Below are 26,302 nucleotides of genomic sequence, written 5' to 3' on the forward strand. Positions count from 1 at the left end.
GCTTTTTAAAAGATACACAGATTCAAATAAACTAATAATTGACATGAGTTCATCCTTACGTGTTTCCAGTCATGCGCTTCATAATTTATTTATTCGATACTTGGAATGAAAAAATGTATTCATGAGTACATACACATTTTTTTCTGTGTCTGTGCAAATTGTCTTTATATTCGATTGGAGTAAAGGAGATTTCCTTTTTTTTTTCATGTTGTTTCATTCGTTTAATTGAGTTACATTTTCAAAGATTGAAATACAATTTTTTAAGGAAGCTGAGCAAACTTGAAAACTGCAGTTCCCTTAGTGTGAGTAAACACAGGTTAAATTCTTGTGGTCCACAAAGAAGACTCAAATTTATGATGACACACAGCTTCTCTTGTAAATGACTATTTTCAGTAGTTGCTGTCAGCAGCAAGATTGTACAATTTATGTGAGAAACAAGTTTAAACAAAGACTTTAAAATCTCTTGCTTCAGACCAAGTTGTTTTTTATTTGTTGTTTATTTTTAAAGGAGGTATTTGGACATCTTAGTATTTCTTACTGTACACCTCAAGAAGTTTTCTGGCGCACTGCCATAGTCCTGGACAGACAGAGATGATCAAGGCCAGGGCTCAGTCATACAAGGATATGGACCTGCAGTCTGTTCACATCCTAGTAGCACCTTTTATCCCATTTTCCCCTCTGTTTCCCCTTGTTCTTCTCCAGTCTGCTTTGATATTTCTGTTTCTTACCATTGGCCCTTTCCCTAGCCATCCCATAGTAAGTTATGCTTACCCCTGCATTCCCCAGAAAACAGTCCATGATAAGGGGATTGCTATACAATCCTAGAATCTTCCTCCCCTGCTTCCCATAAGAGCCCTTCTCCCATAGCTGGTAGCTCCCCTTAGTTAGCATGAGTTCTCAGCATGAGAATATTCCTGCTGAGTCCTTTCAGTGGATTTCACCCAAAGACGATGATTTATCCATTCTGCTTTCAGTCTGAGAGAGGAGCTTAGGCAGAGTGCTTGCTCTTACCAATTAGGCAGGGAACATTCTTCATCCTCTGACCATTTCTGGACCTTAATGTTTGCTGAGATCAGTCGTTAGTAAAATAGCTTAGCAGAGTTACAATAGGAGAATCAAGTGTTAAAAAAGAATAGAAAACAAAACCCAAGAGCAAAATCCTCATTGTAGTTCTGTACATCACATTGTCTGTTAGTTGTGAACATTTGAGTGCAGTTTTGATCCCAAAGGAAATGGTGGAACTAGGAAGGGGACAAAGAAAGTTGAGTTGAACTGTGGAAGGTATGAATCAGCTTGTGTAAAAGGAGTATTTCATATACTAGGAGTCTTTATTCTGGAAATGAGATTGTAAACTGGAGTGTGACAGAGATACATAATGTAACAGGCAGCACTGAAAAAATAAATAGAGGGAGAAGCAACTGTTTCTTTCTAAGACAAAACAGACAGCATCAGATGAGGCCATAACAGAGCAGACAAGTGGAGATTTTTTGAAAGTTTAGAGCTTTGAAGTGGTACTGGAGATTTATTGTGTAGTGTGATCTTGAACCAAATTTAAACTTTGCTTCTAGAGCTTAGCATTAATTGTTGGACCTGCAAATTCCAGTCATTATGTTCCTATTGGAAAAAGAGATGCATTTTAAAAAAACCTCTAATAATTGAGGCCTTACCATGGCAAGACATCTTGGAAGGCCTCCTACTAATACTTCAGTTCACTAGTAAAGTAGAACTAAGTCTTGCCGTGGTCAAAGTTCAGAAGACACTGTGGCTTATCACAAAGATTGTGTCTTTTCCTGGTTAGCTTAATGAGTAACTTAGAGAGATCCAATAAGCAGTGCTCTTTAGGGAACAGTCATTCTAGCATGTAGAAATGTGCAGCAAGACACGCTGTATTTTTGTCCAGGTTTACTGTGAATTAGGTTAACTCTACACTGTATTCAGTGGGACTTCTTTAAACCACTTCTATGCTGTGAATTCACTGAAGAGTTGGCATGCACGTGTACACTAGTTCTGTCTGTGTTTGCTGGGTTTTCACTGCTTGGCCAACCAGTATTTGTGTGAATTAATTCAGTTTCAAGGTGTCTGGCAATTCTGAGGAAAGACACAAAACCTTTGCATCCTGCTTGGTCACATTTAGAGCTGCAAATGTGTCTGAAGAAGTCTCAGACATTCAGGGAGCAGCCCATTGTGAAGATCATTTCACAGCAGTAGTTGTTCTTTCATTCATTTATCTCTTTCCACCACTTTCCTTGAGATGTATTTCAGTTTAATTACCTATCACACGAGCCAGGTATTTCTTAAAGTGTATCTCATAAATAAACACAACGACTGTGAAATGTGGCATCCAAGAATGTTAGCTTGATTTCTCTCATTAAGATTTTTGTAGATGGTGCTAAAACTAACCTATAAAATGGAACAATTAAAAGTAAATTCTCTTTGAGGTTATTTCATTTGTTGCTCCTTGTGTAATTAACTATACAATTAATAACTATAGGCTTTATTGTAAGTGCTTATTCCTATTTTGCTGTCACAATGCCACAATGTCACCTCATTCTGTCATTTTCTTTAGTTGTAGGCAAAAAGGATTTCATTGCTCAGTACCAAACTGCTTTTACAGAAGGGCGTGGTTTTGATTTACTATTGTATGTCACTCGTGTGCACCTAGATGAAGCACATGACAGTTAACAGAACTTCTTTCAGTTTTTCAAATTGCCATACCTGTGAAGTACAACTCATCTGGATTGAGAGTAATGTAACTGGTTGACTGCAGTACTGTTTGTAATAAGCTTTGGAATTTGTTACCGTTAGCGAAGCAGTGTAAGGATTGTGACATACAATTCAATACAGCTGAATGACGGAGTGCATTTGTTTAGTTAAGCATTTCAAAAACAGCAGGAGATTGGAACATAAACCATGTTTAAAATGTTAAAAATAATTGAATCTTCATACAGAATAGATAGCCTTCTTGTTGTAGTTCGACTAAAAAGGTGTTTATACAATGCTGATCACAAAAATAATTCCAGGCCAGTTTTATTGTTAGTAAAATTGTCAGATTTCAACACACAATTTTTAGCAGTGTAGATTGACTCTTAGTCTTTTGCATTCAAAACTTAAGACATATCACTCATCAAAACACAACAAATACTAAGATGCTGAGATTTTGAATGACTTACAGAGGCTCAATAACACTGTTCTTTAGCTGCGTGCATCTAGCCTTCTAGAGCAGAGAGGGCCAGAGTCCGGCTAGCTGAGGTTAAGGCTGACACCCAGCTGCATGGTCTGCCAGCACCCCTCGGCGTCGTAAGGCCTCGGGCTGTGCTGGTTGCGGACTGGATCGCTGCTAAACGACGAGAAGGAAGGAGCTGAACACTCGCCAGGGGGCTAAACTTGGTTTATTGGAAAGCCCACGATGTCCCAGCGAATGACCAAGAACAAAGGGTGCTTAGGAGTTATAAAGGGAAGGAGTGGACCCGGGAGGGGTTTACAGAAGACCAATGGGGGGAGAAGAGGGGATGAGCTTAACACAAATGACATAGTGGAGAGCCCAATAGGTACCAGGTATGGGAGGGGCCCCGGGACCACAGCCAACCACAACCCCCAAAGAGGAGAAGCTTCTGGAATACTAGGTGGAGTGGGGGATGATTGACTTGGCCCAGGGAGGAGAAAAAGCATACATGTAAGGGAAAAAGGGGAGGAGGAATTATATAACCTAACAGATTGACAATAGAACTGGCAGGGCTGTGGCGGGAAAACTGAGGACGGCAGAACCATTTTACACAACATGGGGGGGAGCAGATACATAAAATGGGGGAGGAATTAAATGAACTTAATGAACACACTACAACACTGTTCTTTGCAACAGTGCTTTTTTTTTAATAGAGATTTTGCAAGAAGCTTTAAAAATATCAGTTGCTTCTTCTAGTGTAGTCTTCTTCAAATGCGCTTGTATTGGTCTGTTGATATAGTTAAGCTGGTTGTAAAACTTGTAGACTTTGCAGTGAAGATTTTACCAAACTGCATTTCCACATTTCCTGAGGATAGTATTTAATTATACAGTTGTCATGTTGCAGTAATCAAGAGCTCCTTTTGCATACAATTTCTGGAGTCTTTTCAAAAGGACCAAGAAATGAAAGTATTCCCTAGCTCTTTAAGGCACACAAGTCCCCAGAGACCAGCTGCTGTCTGTAAATAAATAGGTGTCAGTTTGCCGAGGGTCAGCTATTGTCTGTTAGAGTTTAAAGCTAACTGTACAGCACAATATAGTAGTGTCTGGGATGCACACTTAACAGCTCTCCAGAGCTAATTACTTTGTCATACATAAAGCAAACCACCTCCTCTTAAAATTGCTGTTTGTAGAGTTAATTAGCTTTGCCAGCATAGCTTTGCTAATCAGCTTGCCTTTTCTTAGCAATTAATGCATCTGTGGAGTGTGGTTGCACATTTGTATTGCATTCTCAAAAGGCAGTGAAAAAGGAAGAGTTCACACTGTGTGCTTTAACATTCAGAAGTTCATAGAGATTACTAAAATTTACTGGTTCAAACCTGAGAAATCAAACTGCAGCTTGAAGTGTATGTATCAGATATTAGTATTTTCAGTTGCTTCAGCTTTCAGCAACAATTCAAAACTAGGAATACAGTTTTAGTGTAGCTTCTGTGTCTTCTTCTGTTTACTTTTTTCTTCTCAATGTCAGCTTTAAAAGCAGATGCACAAAATAATCCTTAGGTAGTTTCTAGAGATACGATAGTCCTGTAGCCATTCTTTGATTAGGACTATGGGAGTCATTATTGGTTTGTCAAGGTGTCCTGTATCTACTAGCCACTCTTTCAGAGAAAATGTGAGAAATTCACAGTCAGCACCTGGAGGATGTTGAGGAAGGATTTTTAGTGCTTTGTGTCTGATCAGATACTGATCCAATCATTAATTGAGCAGTTGATGTAGAATACGTAGGGCCGATGTAATTTAACTTCAAGAGTTACACCTCATTTTTCCTACTAAGCAATTTGGTATTTGTTCAGAGATAATTCATTAGGTATTCTATGAACTCCTGTAAAATAAATATTTGCTATTTTTGAATAATTTATTACATGATCTTTTGTTTCTTTTCAAGTAAAATGACTTAATGGATTTTTAGGGAAGAAAGATTATTAATCTTACATATACATGTGTCCATAGATTGCTCATGACAGACATGAACTATGGTATTCTTGGTGCTTTGTCAGACTTGAGTTTCCCTTTCTGTTGCACTTAACAGAGTGATTTTTCAGCACTGTAATGGTATTTTTTAACAGTTATATTTTATAAGCCAATTTAAGTTTATTGCAATGTATGTTATAATTTTCTTCTTGCTTCTTATTCCTTTCTCATTGTTTTTTAAAGCCTGATGTACTTGATTCCTACTAAAGAATTGCTTGGATTTGAGTATTCTACACACAGCAGTACTTTGCATTTTGCCTCTTTTTTTAATGTTGAACTGCTCTTGGATTAGAGACAGATTAAGTTATCCATTTAATTCTGTTTTGTTTTGTTATTACGTAGCCATTTTTTTTCTTTTTATACCTGCATTACAAGATTTTTTTCTTTGTTGCTTACCCTTTTTCAGGTTTCTAACTTGTGTCACAACTAAAATTAATTCCATGAAAATCATAAAAACGTTCTGCATTGAAAAAGAGCTGATTTATTAACTGTGTTGTAGCAAGAATTTTTGGAGGTTCAGAATTTAATGAGGTTAAATCATGGCAATGATCTGGTGATAATTTTGCTGGTAAACTAAGAAATTGCGATGTCTGTCAAAGTGCTGTGGTTCTAAATTAACTGCTTTCTGGGATTTTTTTTTCTTCAGTCTTATGATAATGGCCTGGCACAGGGAGCTGGACTGGAATCTCATGGTAAGAATGTCAAAGTGCTCTACACCTTTCAGAGTGGTATTGAAAGTGCTGTAGCAGGTGCAGGGTATGCCATACCTTTCCTTCTTTTCTAAGGAATCTGTGTGAGGAGGAGCAAATCCAAAACATGCCTCCAAGTGTCACTTCTTCCTTTAGATCTAGCTTAATATCTGAACAGACAGGCTTTTTTTAATCACTCCCATTAATCTTATGAGTGTTTTTGTTGAAATCTTATCTCGTGTTTTGTTGAAAGGTGTTGCTTTTAGTTCTCAGCTGTTGCTGACAGAGCAAACTTTTTCCATGTGTCATTGTTACTCTGAGGATTTTATCTGCAAGAGATTTTGTGTCATGTAACTGACCATTTCCAATTTCAACAGCTTTGGTAAAACATAGAAGCATTTCCTCTGATAGGTACAGAATCTGTTGTGGGTTCAAATCTTGAAGCAACAGTTAATTTTTGTAAAGAGCTGCTAGATCTGAAGATCCCCAAGAGACTGCTATTTTTAGGCAAAATGTTTCTGTGCCATGAAGTAGCAGTCTGCTTGTGACAGAGGAGTTTTTGGCTTTTAGGTGACTCATACTAAATCTAGTGCTGTAGTCTGTGGGACTGATTTGTCCAAGGTTAGACTTGATGATCTTGGAGGTCTTTTCCAACCTAAATGATTCTATGATCCTATCAGATGTTTACCCTTAGTATTGAACTTTGATAGGATTTTCTCTGTTTCCTTCTTGCTGGATCAATAAAGCTGAAAAATTTAAATTATACTCCTAGATATTAAAACAATTGGTTAATTAACTTTCTGTAAACTGTTAGTGATAACAAATAGCAATACTTCAGCACCGCATTTCAGCATCAGAGTAAAAATAATCTTAAATCTTCTGGGGTCTTCCAGCACCAGGAAATTGTAAGGAACTTTGGGGCCCAAGTCTCCTGTCAGCAGCTTGCTTATGTTCTTTCCCAGACTCTGATTTTATCATATCAGGTATTAGACTCAAAATAAACTTGGATGAGCTTTAAAAAGTGGTAGCTGGGCTACACAAAGATCATACATTTATCTTTTTTACCATACAGTTTCCTTGACAGCAAAAAAATCCTTAGAAGCACAATTTGTATGTATTACAACCACGAGAGTCCAGGAGTATTTTCACCATATTAAGTGCGCACATTGTTTGGGGCTTTTTTAATAATTTTAGTTCGAATTTTTTTTCTCCTTCTGCTCTCCAGACACTTCTGTCTGTTTATATCCTCTGGGGGATTGTGTCTGAGGCTGGCTTTGGCATCTCTACTTCAGTCTGATTGCTGGCATTCCAATAGCTTTCTTTTTAAAGTTACAAGTGAAGAAATATTTTTGTTGCAATTCCTTTTACTTGTTTCTGGACTGCTGTGTAATGTAAATTGCACAGCATTGTGAGAAGAAACAGCTTTAAGAAAATGATCTAGCTTATTTCTACAAGAGCTGGGATGAGGGAGTTCCTGAGTTTCCCCCCCCACCTTTGACGTACCTGCTGAACTTGAGTGTTCTTATTTATTTGGATTTTAGACTCAAAATTAACTCTTCCATACTTTTAAAAATCCATTGATTTCATTGCTAATAGCTTAGGTAAAGTTCTGACTGAGATCATACAGGTTTCAGCAAATCTGTGTATCAAAGCATAGCAAACCCTGCTTTCTCTTCACAGAAGCAAACCCTTCTCTTCTCTTCTCTTCTGTAGGGGGCTCTACATTTTGTGGTATTGCATCACTGTGTTTGATGGGCAAACTGGAGGAAGTTTTTTCAGAAAAAGAACTGAACAGAATAAGAAGATGGTGTATAATGAGGCAACAGAATGGCTACCATGGGCGACCCAACAAACCTGTAGACACTTGCTATTCCTTTTGGGTGGGAGCAACATTGAAGGTAGTGTACAGAACAAGTGTAGGGATAGCTATTGACTTGTTTTGATTTCTTTAAGCACTGTTTTCTTTGCTTGAAAGTGTTAGATATTTGACACAAGTACACCAATATGCACCAATGGCTATAAATGTCTTTCATCTTGCAAAAAATGCAGGAAATGGAGGTTTACCAGATTAGTGCTGTGCTGTTACTGCTTATCTCAAAAATAGGCGCTATATTCTAGTGTTAAAAATATACTAACACTTAGTTAAGACTTAGTGTTAAAAGTATACTAAGACTTATATTACTGTTACAATCTAATTTCTTTTCAGCTCTTGAACATATTCCAATATACAAATTTTGAGAAAAACCGAAATTACATCCTGTCAACTCAAGATCGCCTTGTTGGTGGATTCGCCAAGTGGCCTGACAGCCATCCAGGTAAAATAACTTCTCCAAATTGCAATGAGTATGTTCTAAGTAAGAAATAAATTCCAGCAGTCAGACATCTGAGAGGTGTAAGAGAAAACATACCCTTCCTAAAAAACCCTAGAAAAAAAAAAAAAAAGAAAAAAAGAAAGAAAACCAACCAAAACCAAAAAAAACCCTCAAAATATAAAGGCATTTTTAATTCTTGAAGTGGAAAGAGGGAGATGAAATTTGTCCTTGTTCAGCCACAAAGGAAGTGAATCTTGTTGTTTAGATTACTGTTAAAAGAGTATCACTGTCTATTTAGTATGTGTTTAACTGTTCTGCTTAAAGGATATATTGTGTTGTAGGAATCTCTGTAAATTGTGCTTAATATATCAAAATATTTGTTTCTTTAGAAAATTAATAATTCAATTAATTATTCAGAAGTCATTGATATAAGTAAAAAGAGTCAAAATTTTTGCAGTTATGTACTATGATTTACAGATTGTGTTTATACAAGTATGTCTGGCACTTCTTATGCTTTCAGAAGTGGATCATTTGAAGTAGTGAAAAAAACTCAAAAAGGTGCTAAAATCTTTTAATTTTAAAAGTTGTTAGAATTCAATTAAGGTATTGCAAGTTTCTGAAAACAAAGCTTGTGCCAGTAGGTTTTCAGCGCCCATGACATTTTGTACAGAGAAGATAAACAGTCTTTGTAAGTGGACCAAATAAGACAAAAATTTAGTCATAATAAAGGAAGAGTATGTTTAGAATCTGTGCCCCGGTACTAAATATGTTGATAATTTCATTTTGAACAACAGTTCAGAATTTTTCAGGGTGAACCCACACTGAAAATACAGTGCTTGTGATAGATTTGCATTTCCTCCTCATCGTATAGATTTAACAGTATCATTTGGAGGGAGTGTTTTGGTTTGTCTTAATGAAACATTTACTTTGTGAGTCAGAGACTAGAAAAGTCTGTTTCAAATACCCATCATGTGTTTACCTCTGTTAATTGGCTTTTATGACAAGGTTGTCCCCCCAGCTGACCAAGGGAAGCCATTTGATGTAATCTAAGGCTTTCAGTAGTGTCCCTTCCAAGATCCTTCTGGACAAACTGTCCAGTACTTGGCACCTCGAGTGCCAGGGACACTTTTGGGTGCCACAACACAAAAAAGGCATTGAGCTGTTAGAGAGTGTCTAAAGGAGGGCCACAAGGATGGTGAGGGGCCTCGGGGTGAAGCCATGTGAGGAGTGGCTGAGGTCCCTTGGTCTGTTCAGCCTGGAGGAGGCTGAGGTGGGACCTCACTGCAGGTACAGCTTCCTTGTGAGGGGAAGAGGAAAGGCAGGCATTGATCTCTTCTCTGCTGTGACAGTGACAGGACACAAGGGAGTGGCCTGAAGTTGCATTAGGGAAGGTTTAGTTTGGATATTAGAAAAAGGTTCTTCACCCAGAGGGTGGTTGGGCACTGGAACAGGCTTTTCAGGAAAGTGCTCATAGCACTGTGAGAGTTCAAGAAAGTTTTGGGCAATGCTCTCAGGCATGTGGTGTAACTCTTGGGATGTCCTGTGCAGAGCCAGGAGTAAGATTTTGATTGCCTTTGTGGGGTCCCTCCCCACAAAGTTAGTGCAGTTCTGATACAAAGAAAGACTATAAATGCAACATTGCAAAGATTGCTTCTGTGTTTTCATTGTTATAGTTACATAACTAAACTTCCTGCAAGCTCTGTCTCATATCTGAAAGGCAAGTTGTCTTTTGATATAAAGGTTCCTAAGACTTAATCAGAATTAGATTTTAATTTCTGGGGCTCCTACTTTATAAAAGCTCTGTTTAAATTTGGGGACTCAAACTGTATTTGCTGTGCAATAATGTTTTTAAGAAGACTAGAAGAAATTTCAGAATACAGTCAACTGCTGGTGATAATCTACGTGTGACATGGACTTTCAATGTTAGCAAGTAACTCTTTCCAGGTGATTATTCAGGAAAATAATATTTTGTAGTCTTGCTGTTCCCATGCTAACAGACGTCAAAATATTGTTGGTTGTGGAGGCCACTAGCATTATTTAACAAAGAACTGATGGGATAAGAAGAAACAGCCTCAGGTTACGCTAGAAGAGACGTAGACTGAATAGTAGGAAACATCTTCACCAGAAGGGTTGTGAAACGTTGGAACAGGCTACTTGAAGTGTTTGAGTCACCCTCCCTGGAAATACAATATGACATTTAAGGGCAGGGTTTCCTGCTGGTCTTGGCAATGTTAAGGATTGGAATTTGATCTTAGAGGTCTTTTCCAGCCTAAATGATTCTGTGATCATTTTAGTGAGATACTAAATTATTGACACCTACACAAAGTGCTACATGTTGAGCTTTTTCAAGGAGCACATGAAATTCCCATAGTCTTTTTACCTTTCACCTGTGATTTCATGAGCAGATAATCCAATCTGATAGCTTGCTGCTACCCAGAGGAGGCAGACTCAGCGAGCTGCAGCCCTGGTGTAAAGTGGACATCAGGAGCAGCATGGAACAGGAGAGAGTATCCCATTTTGGTGGCAGCCATCTCTTGATCAAGCTGCATGAATTCCTATCCTTAGGATAATCTCTATCCTTAGGAAAATAGGAAGCTAGGGAAAGTAATGCCTTCTTCAATTTCTTTAAGTCTTGCTGTTGGCAGCTATTTGCACTAATTTTGCCATTTCAATAGTTAGCTGCTCATAAAGTAACCAGCCAAAAGTGCTTGCAAGAAAAAAAAAATTCTTTCTGGACTGGTTATTTTTGGATATTTAAATTCTTTTGCTTTTTGGCTGTGGTGTAGAAAAATGTAGTGCACAAGGTGTTATAAAAGAAATGTGGACTTTAGTTCATGCTGGTAACTCTGGGCAGAAATGTTTTCCTTCCATCGAAACTCAAGTTTAAATTACGGCTGTGGTATTCACATGTCCTCTGAACAAGGGGAGACATAATTCTCTCTCTCAATTTTTTTTCCTGGAGAAGCACAGAGGGAAAACAATTCCTATCTCATTTGCTGCTTCTGTTGTTTTGCAAACATGTGGAATGTGTTGGAAGATTATTTATCTGCAGGAATTTGATGATTGGATTCTGGTGATGGTGTTTTGATTCATTGACCAATTGAGTCCACGTCTTTGTGTTGGGACTGTCGGCTGGCAGTCACGAGTTTTCAGTTTAGAAATTAGAAGTAAGGATGATGTGGTATAGTACATATCTCTTTAATACAGTATAGTATAATAAAGTAATCGATTAGCCTTCTGAATCAATGGAGTCAGATGCATCATTCTTCCCTGAGGAGGGAGATTGCCTGCTGATCCAGTATATGGCACCTGATTATTTGTTTTCCTTGGTTGTAATTACTCAGAGGTGTTTGAATATGGGTTGAATATTGGCTGTTACAGCCTGAATTTTTTTTTTTTCCTTTTCTGTCTTTCTTTCAGATGCTTTACATGCCTACTTTGGGATCTGTGGTTTGTCATTAATTGGAGAACCTGATATTTGCAAAGTTCATCCTGCCCTAAATGTAAGCACAAGAGCATCAGAGCGTCTTCACCACCTTCATCAGATCTGGAAAACACGGACTTTAAACAGCGTTCAGATGACACACACCTCTCTACATGACTGATTTAGACTTGAATTTAGTTCTGGTAGCATAATTGTAGCCCAGGGTTAAAAGCCATGTGTAACCAATGTGCTCTTTTAAGTGCTGGAGTCATACAATCAGATCTGTGTTGCTGGCATCACTTTGATAGGGAGTTGCCTTCAGCAGGTTATTCTGCATTGTGAAATGGGGAATATTTTGATTATATAGAAGTTTGTCACCGCAGACCATAAATGGCTTTTCAGATGGCTTTACTTCTGAGAAATCCCTTGAGGCATTTAAACTTCATTTTAATTTTATTTTTTAAAATTTGTGCATACTGTGTCAAAATATATAATGGGGAAGTATTTTCAGAATTGTTTACATATCATACAGTATAGCACAGAATGTGGAAGTTCTTTATAATCTTACTGTTTGACATATTTTTGGGTAGAGAATCTCTCATATTAAGTCTCAGTTAAAAATTACCTATTATCATCAACTTTCAGATTCCATAAACTTTGTTTTTCTCAAACAAATTAATTAAATACAAATAAAATTATTTTATTCAATATACTGGACTTTTAAGGTTGTGTGGCCTTACTAAATGGATCCCATAATTCTTCTGAGTAGGTTTTACACAGATGCAGTGGATTGTTAGCCAGACAGAGTTTTCATCTGAAATAATTTCTTCATGTGAAGTTCACTAAGAGTGTGGCATATTGATGTGCATCAATAAGAGATATTCAGCCCAGTCTTTTGGAAGCATACCTGTATGCAAGAGTAGCATTAGAACCTGCTTCCAAAGACAAACCTTTGCAATACATTGAAGTTGTTTGAATTAGAGTAATGATGAACATTCTCAGCTTCTTTAGTGCTTTACTAGTGCCTTACTTTGTATGCTTGAAGTGCTGTTCAGAGTTGAAGGAAGTAACTTTGCAGCTGGTGTGTTTGTGGCAGGTCAGTTTGTGCATTCTGTAGACACCACATCTTTCAACTTGCCAGTCATTAACAGCACTTTTTTTTCTTAAAGGTTCCAAAGATAACTGAAGACTTCCTAAGACAGATTAGGTGCACCATTTGCCACTGCTGAGCCCAAAGAAACAGGATGTAGATCTTTTTGGCTAGCAAAAAGAGCTTTGGGGATAAACATGATTCCTGTTTTGCAATGCAGGGCAAGTGGAAAGTAGTTGTACCCCTAGCACACATGTCAGAGAGGTCCAATAGGTATCTTTAGGCTACCAGAACAATCACCTTGTCCAAACCTGTAGCAGCCTTCCTACCTAAATAGATAGGTTTTATTTCTGTAGCAGATTAATTTTCATGGCAGCATTGGGAGCATGACTAGTGATAGTTGTCTGCTTGGAAAAGCAGAGGACGAGTGGGGTAGGGTGTGTGTGATCCAGACATGTCCCAGTAGAGGCTTTACTTGGAGGAGGAGAGGCGCAGTAGTTGTAAAAACTGGGAGGTCTGGAACCAAGAGAACTGTGAGGCCAGTACTGGAGAGGGGGAATGAGGTGCCTGAGTAGGACTGTTGCAGAGTGAGAGAAATGAAAGCTGGGAGATACTGAGGCTGGAGGGGCCAGTGAAGAATATGGAGTAGTAATGGAACCAAACTGGTGGAAAGGATTTGAGCTATGTAGGGTAAGACTGGGGAGCAAAAGAAAGGTACTGACTCAAGGAACATGAAGGAGTTAAGGAGCAAAGATAGAGTTTGGGAATTGGTTTTACTGACCACATGCTGAGATGACCAAAAATCCAGCCACAAGTAAAAAGAACTAGCAAGATACCTGAAAGAGAGTATCTCCCAGCTAGGGGGCTCACTACTGCAATTCCTGTGGGAATCCCATTTTCCTGAATAGGCTTAATGGGATGTTGGTCAGCAAAGGCTGAAGTAGCTTCCCTGAGCAGAAGTCTCTAAGGTCATAGGGGTCTACCTAGAAAAAAATCCATTTAAAACCAAACAATAAAAATCTTGAAGTAAAAATTGATCAAAAAAGCATGGTATTTACTTGTCTTTGCATCAGATGGTGATGACAAGTTGACTTCATGGTAGGATAGGATGGATTTCTGGTGTAGTTACAATGAAGGTGAGATGTAATTGTAGCTATCCATCCCCACCGCTGCTTCTTTGCCTTGCCGGTGAACCATCTTTGAGTTTTTTAGCTTTTACCACATACCCTAGTAGAGGGAGTAGCTTTGAGTTTCAGAAGAGTCGAATAAAGTATTGGGAGTCTCTGTTGGGAAACAGTCAAAATTTCTTACTTAGCTTAGTGAAAAATGATGTATTTTACTATGGTGAGGCAAATCCATACTTGCAAAATCCTGAGCTATGGCTCCTGACTTGTCCTGTGTGTGACCACATTCTCATCTGTGAGGGACATCGGGGTCCCTCAGCAGAAAATATGGGGGTAACAGTGAAAATCATACAATGTGAATAAGAAAAATTCTCATGGAAAGTAATTTAACAGTTTTCTGTCTCAAAAAAACAGGTAAAGTTTCTTGCTATGTTTTCTGTAAGCTACCCTGGGTTCTTTATATGGATTTTACATTTCTTATCTCCTTGGCCCCCAGTTATTCTACAACATCTTTTCAGGCTGCCTGTTGACTGCAGAGCTGGCCTTTCCTAAGGTTGCCTAAGGTGTATTTGTTTCTCATTAACCCAAATTTTGATGAAGGCAGCAAAATACCTATGCTTTCATCTCACACTGAGTATCTTATTACTTTAATTCTTTTGTAATCTTTAATCTTTTTTAAGTTGATAAAAATCAGTACTAATAACCAACTCTGCATATATGATTTGCCATTCTGAATGTCCCAATTTATGTCAGGCAAACAAATTATGAACATTGAATGTTCCTGTAGCAGACATCTGGATTCTGACTGTATTGAATTGTCTCTCTGATTTTTGTGGTTTATTGTGTCTTTTGACTAGAAAAATGTTAAATGAGAAATCAGTGGACAAGAGTTTCACAGAAGTCCATAACCTAAAATCACTTTTAAAGGGGATACATCAAAATAGAGCTAAAACTTAAATGTGAACTGTGAAGTTTAAATGTAGCTAGAAAAAGTAAACCATGTGATTATTACCTACCTCTAATAATTTTATGTTAACCACAGCTTTACATTGCTGAGACTGAACCTACATAAGAAATTCATGCATTGAATGGCTTTACCATGTGCTTGAGGACAAAAAACCTCTTGGCTATCAGGCTGACAAATGTGAGTGCCTCTATCCTATCTGAAACACTCCCAAACTCTGTGGGTGGCCCGAGTTTCTCTTCCAGAAAAACTGCTTTAAAATGGCATGTTGAACAAAGGAAGTCAAATGTATCTTTTCCATAGGATGTGAGGACTGGGGATTTAAACATTGTCACTAGGGCTTTCAGGCCCACTTGATTTGTACATAGCTGCTGACAGATGTAACACCATTTTGGAAGGCTGCTTCTAAGCATGTTTGTATTTATAAATTTTCATATTGAGAATTATTTTTTCTAAATGGAACAATCATCGTCACTGAAAAAACTAGCAAGTAAATTGGGTATTGCAGAAATACCTGACATGCATATGCTGAAGCACATGTTAAGAATACCGTGCTCTCTGCTTTATTGCCCAAGGTAAAAGACAACCTGAGAGGAGCTGAAGAAGCTGCCTCAAATTTGCTTTCTCCATGGATGCCAGTATAGAAATTAAATATTCTGTAGAAACCGTTGTGTTCCCGAAAAAATACATTTCAACTTTGTGCCAAGTGAGCCATTCAGTGTGGGGTTGCCTAATATAAAAGGGAAGAAACAGTGGTTTCCAAAGTCAAAGCCTTTTATGGACAGCCCATCTCCTGGCATTTTGGAGAAACTTGCTATCAGTGTCCCTGTGGAGGTCAAAGAGATGTCAGGACATGCATAAGAAGCAGAGAGACCTTAAGTAAGAAGATGCTATTGTTGCAACGAAATATGAGACATCTCCAAAATTCACCATTGAATGAGATTATTGGTCTGTTTACGTTGTTGTTAAATACTGTGGTGGTTCTGAAAAGCTCTTTTTTTGCTGTTGCAAGAAAAGACCACTTAACAAGTTTTCCTCGCTTCAGATGACACTGGGTGGAAAAAAAGAAAGTCTCAATATCTTTATACTAAATGGTTATTAAATTACTCCACTGAGTGGTTACAATGTGTTGTAGATTTACACTTTCTGTTCACCATTTTTAAGCTTTTGTGTTCCTGGATCTCTATTTGCCTGGTTAGTTTCTGAGTTTAATAAAAATTGATGAGCTGTTGAGAAAATGTGGGAAAACTGTAATTTCTTTTTAACTGTAGCTCTTGTCATGTGTTTTTTCCCAAGTTACATGTTCTGGGTGAGGACCTGTCTTCCTAAGGGCACAGAGCACAACAGCCTCCAAAGGTTTTCAAGCTGAACCCATCAAAGGCAGCAAACCCTGACACTACTGCTTTATTTTTGAGGCACTGGAGAAGTGCTTGTTTGATAACTGCGTTGTGAGAACATAGAATCATGGAATGGTTTGGGTTGGAAGGGACCTTAAAAATCATCTCATCCAACTCCCCTGCCAAGGGCAGGGAGACATCCCACCAGATCAGGTTGCTGAAAGCCTAATCCAACCTGGATTTGAGCACTTCCAGGGGTGGGGCATCCACAGCTTCTCTGGGCAAACCTTTTCCCAATGCCTCACCACCCTCAATAGTGAAGAATTTTTTCCTAATACCTACTTTGTCGGTTTTAATCCCCCTTGTCCTGTCACTACATGCCCTTGTAAAAAGGCCCTCTCCAACTTTTTTCTAGGGTCCCTTCATGTACTAGAAGGTGCTGTAGGTCTCCCCACAGCCTTCTCCTTCCCAGGTCAGACAGGCCCCTCTCAGTCTGTCTTCACAGGAGGGATGTTCCAGCCCTCTGATCGTCTTTGTGGCCTCCCCTGGATGCACTCCTGAAGGTCTGTGTCCTTCTTAAGTTGAGGATCCCCAGAGATGGATGCAGAATTCCAAATAGGGTAGGGTCTCAGCAGAGCAGAGGGGCAGAATCCCCTCCCTCCCCTGCTTTGGATGCAGCCCAGGGCACGTTTGGCTCTCTGGGCTGGGAGTGCCCATGGCCAGGTCGTGTCCAGCCTCTCACCCAGCACCCCAAGCCCTTCTCAGAACAGCTGCTCTCAATCCATTTGCTGCCCAGCCTGTACTTCTGTCTGCAGGACCTGGCACTTGGCTGTACCAAACTCCTCCATGAGGTTCACACAGGCCCGCTTCTCAAGCCTGTCCAGGTCCCTCTGGATGCTATTCCTTCCTTCTGGTGTGTGGATAGCACCAAGCAGCTCAGAGTCACTGGCGCACTTGCTGAGGGTGCACTCAGTCCCCCTGTCCCTGCTGCCCACAGGGTTGTGGAGCAGTGCCAGTCCCAACACCAGGCCCTGCAGAAGGCCACTCATCACTGGTCTCTGCTTGGACATTTGGTGTTGACCACAACTCTTTTGAGCAACACTGTACAGCCCATTCCTTATCCATTGAGTGGTCCACCCTCTCCAGTTTGGAACAAGGATGTCATGTGGAACAGTGTCAAAGGCTTTACACAGGTCCACATATATCATGTCAGCTGTCCTTTCCACATCCATCAGTGTAAGCCTATCTACGAAGGCCCCCAAAATTGTCAGGCACTATTTGCCCTTAGTGAAGCTATGCTGGCTGTCACAAATCACCTACTTATTTTCCACATGCCTTACCATAATTTCTAGGAGGATTTGCTCCATGATCTTGCCTCCCACTAAGGTGAGACTGGCATCCTTTAAAATGTTTCATCTGCAGATACAGGCTCTGTACTTGGGAATAGGACTAGACAGGCTGCTATCACTGGAGAACAAGTAGGATTCTGAGGAAGAATATGGTCCTTACTTGCAGTAAAAAGAGAAGGTTCATTGAGGAAAAGTCTCTGTGGAAACAATCTGCATGCTCTCTCACTTTCAGAATTAAAAATGTTCTGGAAAGAGGTTTCAACTTGCCACACAAGTTGTTTATATTAAATTTACAAATGCAAGGAGGGAGATATGAATGTAACAGCTGAGTTTTGATAATTTTATTCTGTTTGTGAAAGTGACTTCCATGTTAACTCCTAACAGTGATGATAACCAAGTCCTAGGATGAGGACCAGGAGCTAATCTGTTGTGTTGAGTCTGGCTGAGTTCATTTTCCCTTAGCAGCCCTCACAGTGCTGTGCTTTGCACTGGCAGCTGGAAAGGTGCTGATAACACAGTGCTGCTCTGGTTCAGCTGGGCAGTGCTGGCACAGTGTCAGTGCTGTCTCTGGGGCTGGGCACAACCAGCCAGCTGATTATTCTGGAAGACACAACCAGGCCAGCTGATCCAAACGGACCCAAGGGATATTTCGTTGCATATGACATTACCTCAGATATAAAAGCTAAGGAAAGCAGAAGGAAGTGGGACATTTTCATTTACAATGTTTGCCTTCTGGAGCAACCACTCCAGGTGCTGAAGCCTTGTTCCTGGGAAGTGGCTGAACATTGCTCGCCAACGATGGGAAGTAGAGAATAAACCTATTTTTTTCTCTTTGCTTTTGCATGCGCAAACTTTCACTTTTGCTTTAGTATACTGCCATATCTGAACCTGTGAGTCCTTTTCAATCTTACTTTCTCTCTCCTGTCCATCTGGGAAGGAGGGTGATAGAGTGGTTTGGAAGGCATCTGGTGCCCAGCCCAGGTCAGCCCACCCCACCCCAACCGCTTTGGATGCTCGGTCTGGGAGAGCGTGGAGGCTTTCATGAGGCTGTTTCTGCAAGATCCAGCCTGAGCTTCCATCAGAACTCTCCCTGTGTTCCCTTTGCTCCAGACATGAGACAAAGGCTCTGTCTCACCCTGGGAGAGAGGTTCCCACCTTATCCTTTTACATGAAATCTGCAGAAGAAAAATTTGAAGTGAAAATGAGTCAAGATTTTCTGTCGTTTATCGCTCTTTGTGAGTGCTTGTGGGGCAGGTGCTTATGCTGCCTGGAAAGCTAAAATGCAAGAGTGCTGTTGAAATTGCATGCTGCTTTTGTTTAATTTAAAGGTTTCTGTAAGCACAGAGCTATATTTATTTGCTGTTGTGCTGTCCAGAAATCTTTGTGTAACAACCTTCTTTAAATTACAGCCAAGCCTTACTAAAATAAGCTCACTTGACCAAAGTGAAGTTTCATCTTTTTCTCAACATCCATTCTGCTTATTTTATCATTAAAACCTCCTTTGAATTCAGACCCTACAATGGCCAAAGGGATCCTCTGTGTAAACCTGTTGCCCAGGGAGCATTTGTCAGGGGTGCTCTTTCATAGCAGTTAGACTAAGAACTGTTGGGCATGGTATAGGAACAGTTTATCCTGCCTTGGGGCACTTTGGTGGACTATTTTTTACAGTTATTTAGATTCCACTTTAATTTATTTTTTTTACCACCCCTGAACCCCAAACCTGTGGATTCTTAAACCAAAACAGCTTTGCTCTGTTGGGACAGTTTATTGTAGAGCCAATCTGTGAGGTACATGGATGGGAAGGCGGGACAGGGGGAAGGTTTCTACAAATAGCACAAAAATACTTCAGAAGGAAATCAGAAATCTTATTTTGATTGGACATACATGCACTCTGGTCTGTACACTTGTATTTTACAGATCAGCTGTCCTCGGGAGGTACTTGCTGTCCAGCATCTTTCCAAAATACCCTCTGAAATATGAAGTTCTCTGGTGAGGTCAAGGACAGGAGTCTGCTCAAGAGAAGTCCTGATGAGGCTTTCCAACACAGGCATGGGGCTCTTCTGTATTTTTGTATACAGCTCTATATATAACTCCCTGTATGTGGCCAGAATGAGTCCTGCAGGGCGGTGATAACATGCCCTCTGTGACTTCCCAGTTGCTATAGATAGCTTCCTGTGCACACCATGCAAACTGCTACTACCACCAATTTTTTTCCTGATGGCTCCATGCCTTGACATCTGTTTTCAGTGTAAAGAAACTCCAGCCTCCAACAACTTAATTCTACAGAATGAGGAGCTGCTGGTACAAATGAGGACTGTGATGGTGGGCATCTGAAGAAAAGGTGTTAACTGCTTTAACAAGGTGAGCTTCCCTGGCGTTAAGACAAGTCCTGTCCCCTTCCCTTCTGCCAGCCCTGGTTTATCCTAGTTTTTATTAAACACAGGAATGAGGGAACAGCAGAGGCACATGTTTACTCTGCCCAGGATGCACACTTCTCCATGCTGAGGGGCGTTGCCAGCTCTGAGCACGAGCTGGGAATGGGAGCTATCAGTGGGAAAGCTGTTCCTCAGCCTTGTGACAGCTTCTGAGCTCAGTGGCCACCAGCACAGACCTGGCCAGGCATCCCAGCCAGGGCTGTGCCCCATGGGCCCTGTGCAGAGCAGCAGGAATGCTCCTGGCATGTTTCTCCTTCTGCCCCTGGATGGTCCTAACACTGCATTTCCCTTGGCCTCTACCTGTAACCTCTCAGGACTGTTGAAGGCTTTCTCAGCTCCTGTGACTGCAAGTCATGGTCCAGAAGCCACAGAAAAGGCAGGCATCACAGGTCCCTGCATAAAGCAAACACAAGCACACTGTTTTTGGCTGCAGCAGAAACCTGAGCAAACACACAGGCGTCTGAGATGTTACGCAGCGTCTGTTCCCCAGGGAGGGCAGTTTCTTAAACCAAAGGCTCCACTGACTTTGGAGAGCAACAGTTCCCACAGTTTCCCTTCTATAAAAGGAAATTAAATTCTGCAGCAGCTGTTGATATGATAGTCTGGACTGGACTCCCTCCCATCCCCTTACTGGCTGCCCAGCCTACTCCAGCTACCCACAGGCCGCTTGTCCTGTCAGAACAAATTGAGCTTTCTGGTGCTTTTTGATGCTAGCTAGATTTGGGGTCAACAGGAACATAAAGAAAGATTTTTATTTTTTTTTAACAAGTAAATGCCCCAATCTCAGTCACTTCAGTAAAGTTTTGTGCTCTGGAAACGCTGGAAAATGAAGATTCAGGCACTTTAGGTGTGCCTTGTCTTATGGGTTGAGACAGCTCTAGCCGAAGCACTTCTGCTCGTCTACTGCTGTCACTCAGGAACAGATTTTTCTTGTTTGCTTTAAAGTAATGGTAAAAAAAATTAAACCAGGCTCAAATGTTCAATTTTGCCAACATTTTACATACCTCAGTGTGTAACATAAATGCAGTTCAACATAAATGCAGTAAAATTGTAATAAATAATACAATATTCCAAACTAGTATGAGTTTGTCTATCTTTAACATCTTTGAAATCCTTGCCTGACAAGTTATTTGGGAGGGGACTGAGAGGGGTCACCCTTGGCACACTAACATGCATTTGACTTTCCTCTCCACAGCAGGGCAAGGTGGGTGTGCCTCTGTGGATTTAGTGTGCTGTAACTGAATTGGAGGGAAGTCTGTTCTGCCCAGTTAGGCTGCTGCGTCAGGGAGGCCTGATGAGAACTGCTGTACTTGTCAAGCAGTTGTAGAAGTCAAAGGAACGAAAAGAAATTTTCATGGGAATCCAGGGAGATTTCATTTCCTAGAAACTCCAGAAGAGTGTGTAAGTGCTTGTGGGCCCATGGCAGGGACTCCTCATGGGAGACTGTGCTGTGACCCATGAGCTGAAGGCAACCAAGGCCACACAGCAAGGCTAACAGCTCACTTTGCTCAGTGGTATCTGTGGGACAGCGCCTGGAGCCACGGCTCTCTGCCTGGCTCTGCACCTCGTGATGCTTTGCTTGCAGAGCAGCTCACAAGGGGAACCAGGCAGAGCCATGATTTGGGGGTTTGGACCCCAAATACTGCTGGCCAGGAACAAATTTATGCCCCACACTCCACACAACAGGACCAGGGAGTAGGAGTGTCACTGTACTCCACTCCTGGCTTTTCATTAGCACTAAAAGGAGCAATTCTCTTTGCAGTGACTCCAGACAAAGTCCCCCAAGTGACATTTCTGACCTTTTGCTCTGCGATGCACATCCCTTTATACTCATAAGCCAACTTTGTCTGAGCCACTTGTTCTTTGATAGGTCACCAGTGCCTTTGTCAGCCTTGGAGGCTGTCAGAAGGAGGCTCAGGAGTGCAGTGCTGCCTGCCCAGAGGCAGCAGAGTCACTGCTCCTGCAGGCAGCTGCTCCTAAATGCTGATCCCAGCTGGATACTGGTGTTAAATGGAGCCTTTGGGGGTGCAGTGGGGTAGTGGGGGCTCTGGAGAGCCTCAGATGCCCAGCGGGCGCACAGGTGAAGGGGCAGGCTGGCTCTGGTGGCACAGGAGGGTCACACAGCACCCTCGGGCACAGCAGGGCCTGCGCCCGCCTTGCTCTGAGCACAGCCAGTCTGCAGGGAGCTTAATCCACCTTCAGAGGGGATTAAAGACTTCATTAACCCATGGGTAAATGCAGGCGACAAATTTCAGTGTAGGAGCACAGCATGCCACTTTGAAAAAGGAAAGTTAATTCAAACCTAATCCTGGTGTAGTTAAGCTGAAAGAAAAGTGTAGGAGCCCAGCTGACACACTTAAACCTTGAAGGCATGAATTGGACAGGCCTTGTAGGAGGGTGTAATAGTCTCTGAAGGCCAGCTGAGTCTAAAAGGCTTTCATGTCTATGCTTCATTCTTCAGAGCCTTCACAATTACAGACCTGCCCCTTTTGAAAAACACACAAAATTACTAAAACATACATGACAACATTTGCATGCAGATCTCAGCAGTGATCATCTTTCCCTTATCTTTCTCTGATTTGCATGTCTCTGATTTCTTCATTAGACACATTGTTTTAAGTAACTGAATAGAGTCAGTAAATTAATAGACTTAAGCTTGCTGTGTTTTGGTCAATTAATATTTGTTAAAACTTTAGATAGCCCAAATTCTCTTTGTATTGTCAAACTTGATTAACAGTAGTTGCAACAAAAAATGGCAATTACATGATATATTCATGGTATGCATAATTATGTACTTTATTCCTCATAAATATCTAATAACATACTCAATACATTAAATATTAATAGTGGTCTACATACTTAACCCATATTTTTTAAATGAGCTTGTTCCCAGGGGCATGTGATACTCTTCTAGTGTCACATGGGACAGGCTAGGAGGAAATCATACATAAAGATAATTTTTCAAACAGTGCAGATATTTTCTCTCTGTACTTTATTTTGTGTGCTTGTGTGTGTCTCAAAAACACTGAATGAATATATTAATAGAACTTGAACAGAGGTCTTTAAAGGGAGCAAGAAAAAAAAAAGCCTAGGGATAGTTATCTCCAGTGTCAAAAAGGTTTGAGCACAGTAGAACAAATTATTTGGCTCCAGTAGATCATGGATTTGGAATTCACTTTTAAATTTTATTACATTTGCCAAGGACTTACAGCCAGAATAGAAACGAGAGGTACAGTCAAAGGGTGAGAATCTTTCTTCTGGCCATTAGCAACCAAGTGGGTTGTGTTAGCCACTGCTTCAGTATCTCATGTTGCTTATTTGCCATATTAAGCCCTATGTGTTTAGTGACCTTCACGTTTTTGCTGTTTTCTATTAAAGTACATGAAAATAAATAAAACCCTATTTTGGTCTGTGATGATCAGAGATAAAAACGACATTACTAAGGAAGTTTAGAGACATTGAAAGGGTAAAAATCAAACTCTCTAGCAGAAAGTGAAGATGTGTTTTGGCAGCTGCATCATGTGAGAGATCTGGGGATCCCAGGCTAAATCTGGATCCTGAGTGGAGTTCATTAACATGGTTGTTAGGGTGAAGGTGCAGGAGTTGGCCACCTTGAAAACAACATCAGTTAAAATGTGGAAGAGATGCACAAACAGACAGTTTTCTGACTGCTTGTCAAGAGACTTTGGAAACTTTTGTTTCTCTGTTTACCTGAGAGCAGCACAGGTGGGGAAAAAATGGCAGAATAAAAGGCCCCTGTGGTGCCTAGAAAAACTAGAGATGGGGTTTATTGCGGGGAGAGGTTTAGGTCTGCATGCAAGTACTCTGCTCTTTGAAATAGCTTGGTCTCATTTGTCCTGCTTGCAACACCTTTCCAGCCAACATAAGGTCTCATCTGTTCCATGGCAATTTTCTTCTGCCAGTGACAGTTCACATCTGCATCACTCCCTGCAGAAGGAAGGAGTTTATATAAAATTCATAAACTATTCACATGGATTCTCTTTCATACTACTCAAGCAGGATGCAGGCTCAGAGAATAAAAGCAGGTCACAGTCTTTACCAGAGACATGCACACTCTCCTTTCAGAGGTGTTTCTTCTGTGATTTCAAATGTTTGCTCACATGTACAATTCAACAGTGAAGCATTTCATGCTGAACACTGGCACAGTTTACCACTAGTGATCTTTAACATCCCCTTTCTTGCATCTTCATTGTTCAGTGACATAGGAGTTGTCTGAGATGAAAGTACATCTACACAGATCCCTGCGTCCTATAAAATGGAACTGCTCTTTCTCTCCTTAATACTGAATTATTTAGCTAGCCCTTAACCATACCACCTGCAACTGGTTTCAAACACCCTTTAAGCTGATTTCCTCAGGTGGTGATAGCCAACAGGTTCAAGTGTATTTACAGGAGCACAGTGGGAGAAGACCAACCTCCCCATGGTGCTAGACAGCTACTGAGGCTGTGTGCTTGGCTGGATTCCCTGTGCCATGGAAATGGGAAAATACCTCACCGTCCTAGGGGAGCAGAAAGACAAAAGCATCTGAGTGAGCTTTACCATTCAGATTTAGTTTAGAATTCAGCTAAGACAGAGAAGGAGATCAAAGAGAAAATCTAGAGCTGTCATCATTGTCCTGGGAGAATCAACATAATTCACAGGTCAGGAAACACAAATTTCCTTTGTGTTTTCATTTGTGTACTAACATGCCACAACAGAACCTTGTGCTGCATGACATTCCAGGATTAAAATTCAGGACCAGTTTTTCCACTGATATAAAATTATGCCGAATAGTTTATATAATTTGGTAATCTGACTGGTATCCTTATTATTTTTGGAGACCTGTTTCAAGTTTAAGTAACAGAAAACAAATATGATCCTGTATGTTTCACTTTAACATAATATGATGTACTCTTAGATAATTTCATGACAAAAATTTCATGATCATGATTTGATCCTGATTCCTTAGAAAGGAACCGATGTAGAACACAAAACAAAAGAAGGAAAAGCATGAAAAGCAATTTCATATCTTGTATTTGTGTGGAACAGGTGAGGAGCTCCCAGCTATTTTCAACATACAGCCCACCTCAGCAAAGGTTGTGTAAAACACAGCCATCAGTTTCCAAGAGGGGTGAAAGCCCCTGGGCCACCAGCTGCAACTTGAAGCTTCCCCATCTGTCTGCAGCCTTCCAAGCGTGCATTCCCCTGTCAGCCTTCTGCCACTCAAGGCAAAGACTGGCACAAGCTGTTTGCTATCCAAGGAGAAGTAAACAGGGACCCTCAGAATGGCTACAGGAATCGTTATCTTCTGCAGAAGATAGTCCCAAATTCCTAGCTAGTCTGGATATATGGAGAGAGATTGTGTAAATGACGCTGAACGGGCTCTGCTCAGGCTTGCTGGACTTGCAGAAAAAACACTTTTCTGCAGGCCTGATGGCAGAGTGCCCTGTCATGCAGGGGCCAGGATCATCCTGGCTAGAGCTGCTTGGGAGGATGCCATTGCTGAAGCTGTGAAATCAATGCAAAAGTGGTTTGTGGCTTCCTCATGCTTAACTATCACTGGCAGCCATCTGAACCTGGAGTGCTAACAGAGCTAATCCTGAAACAAAACCACTCCAGGAAGAGATCATGAAAGAACCATCAGCTTCTTCCACCTTCTCCTGTATCCTTTTTACCCTGGCTGATTTCATGACTTGAGCTACATTTACATCTCTTTACATTTACATTTACATTTATCAATTTATGGAAGTGGGACATGAGGAGGCGAAGGAAGGGGGACAAGGAATCATCTTTTTTTTTTGTCCTAAGTCCTTGAATTGCACCCCAGGCTGGCCATAAACTACAAGGTTTGGCAGAAATAGAGAAAAAAGCACACAACCCAAACCCAACTGTCAAAGAAAAAAATCATGAGACAGCAGCCAGAAATTCAGAGCACACAGTTCACAGTACCGGTGTGGTTGGTGGCTGAAGAACACCAGACAGAGCTCTGATTTGGAGCAGATCGTGGTGCAAGAGCCAGGAGGATGCTCTTGTCTCACACACTTTGGCTGGTGGCTGTTGGGGGTTGCTTGACCAAGAGATGACAAAGCTGCACTGAGGCCCAGTGCAGGCGTGCCTTCCGCAGAAAGCATTCCAGGGAGTGAACAGCTTGTGCTGTGGAGCTCAAAGGGCTGTAAATTCCCTGGTTTTTCACACAGCCTGTCATTAAGGAGCTGTAGGGTCAAAGGTATGTTTGCTCTTGGTGCTGGTTATGGTTTGGAGATTCGCTCTGATATTGTGGTACAGCCTTCCATGAAGCAGGAGGGCTGCTGGGGCTAGCATGGATTGCTGCAGATGGCTGCTGGGCTGGAGCAGCTTGGGAGAAGGCAGGAGCGTGCTGCTGGGGCT

At 40.9% G+C, this 26,302-nt stretch overlaps 1 protein-coding gene across 1 annotated transcript in view; it reads left to right on the forward strand.

Annotated features, from left to right (window-relative positions):
- Positions 1-16,032, forward strand: part of PGGT1B (protein geranylgeranyltransferase type I subunit beta) — a 37,320-nt gene extending 21,288 nt beyond the window's left edge. Inside the window, 5 exon segments of the mRNA XM_058823405.1 lie at positions 5,838-5,883; positions 7,594-7,778; positions 8,087-8,195; positions 11,613-11,747; positions 11,750-16,032. Coding sequence (XP_058679388.1) covers positions 5,838-5,883; positions 7,594-7,778; positions 8,087-8,195; positions 11,613-11,747; positions 11,750-11,793 — 519 coding nt within the window. The 3' untranslated portion in view covers positions 11,794-16,032.
- Positions 16,033-26,302: the final 10,270 nt, after the last annotated feature.

Source organism: Ammospiza caudacuta, chromosome Z, assembly GCF_027887145.1.
Source record: "Ammospiza caudacuta isolate bAmmCau1 chromosome Z, bAmmCau1.pri, whole genome shotgun sequence".
NCBI lineage: Eukaryota > Metazoa > Chordata > Aves > Passeriformes > Passerellidae > Ammospiza > Ammospiza caudacuta.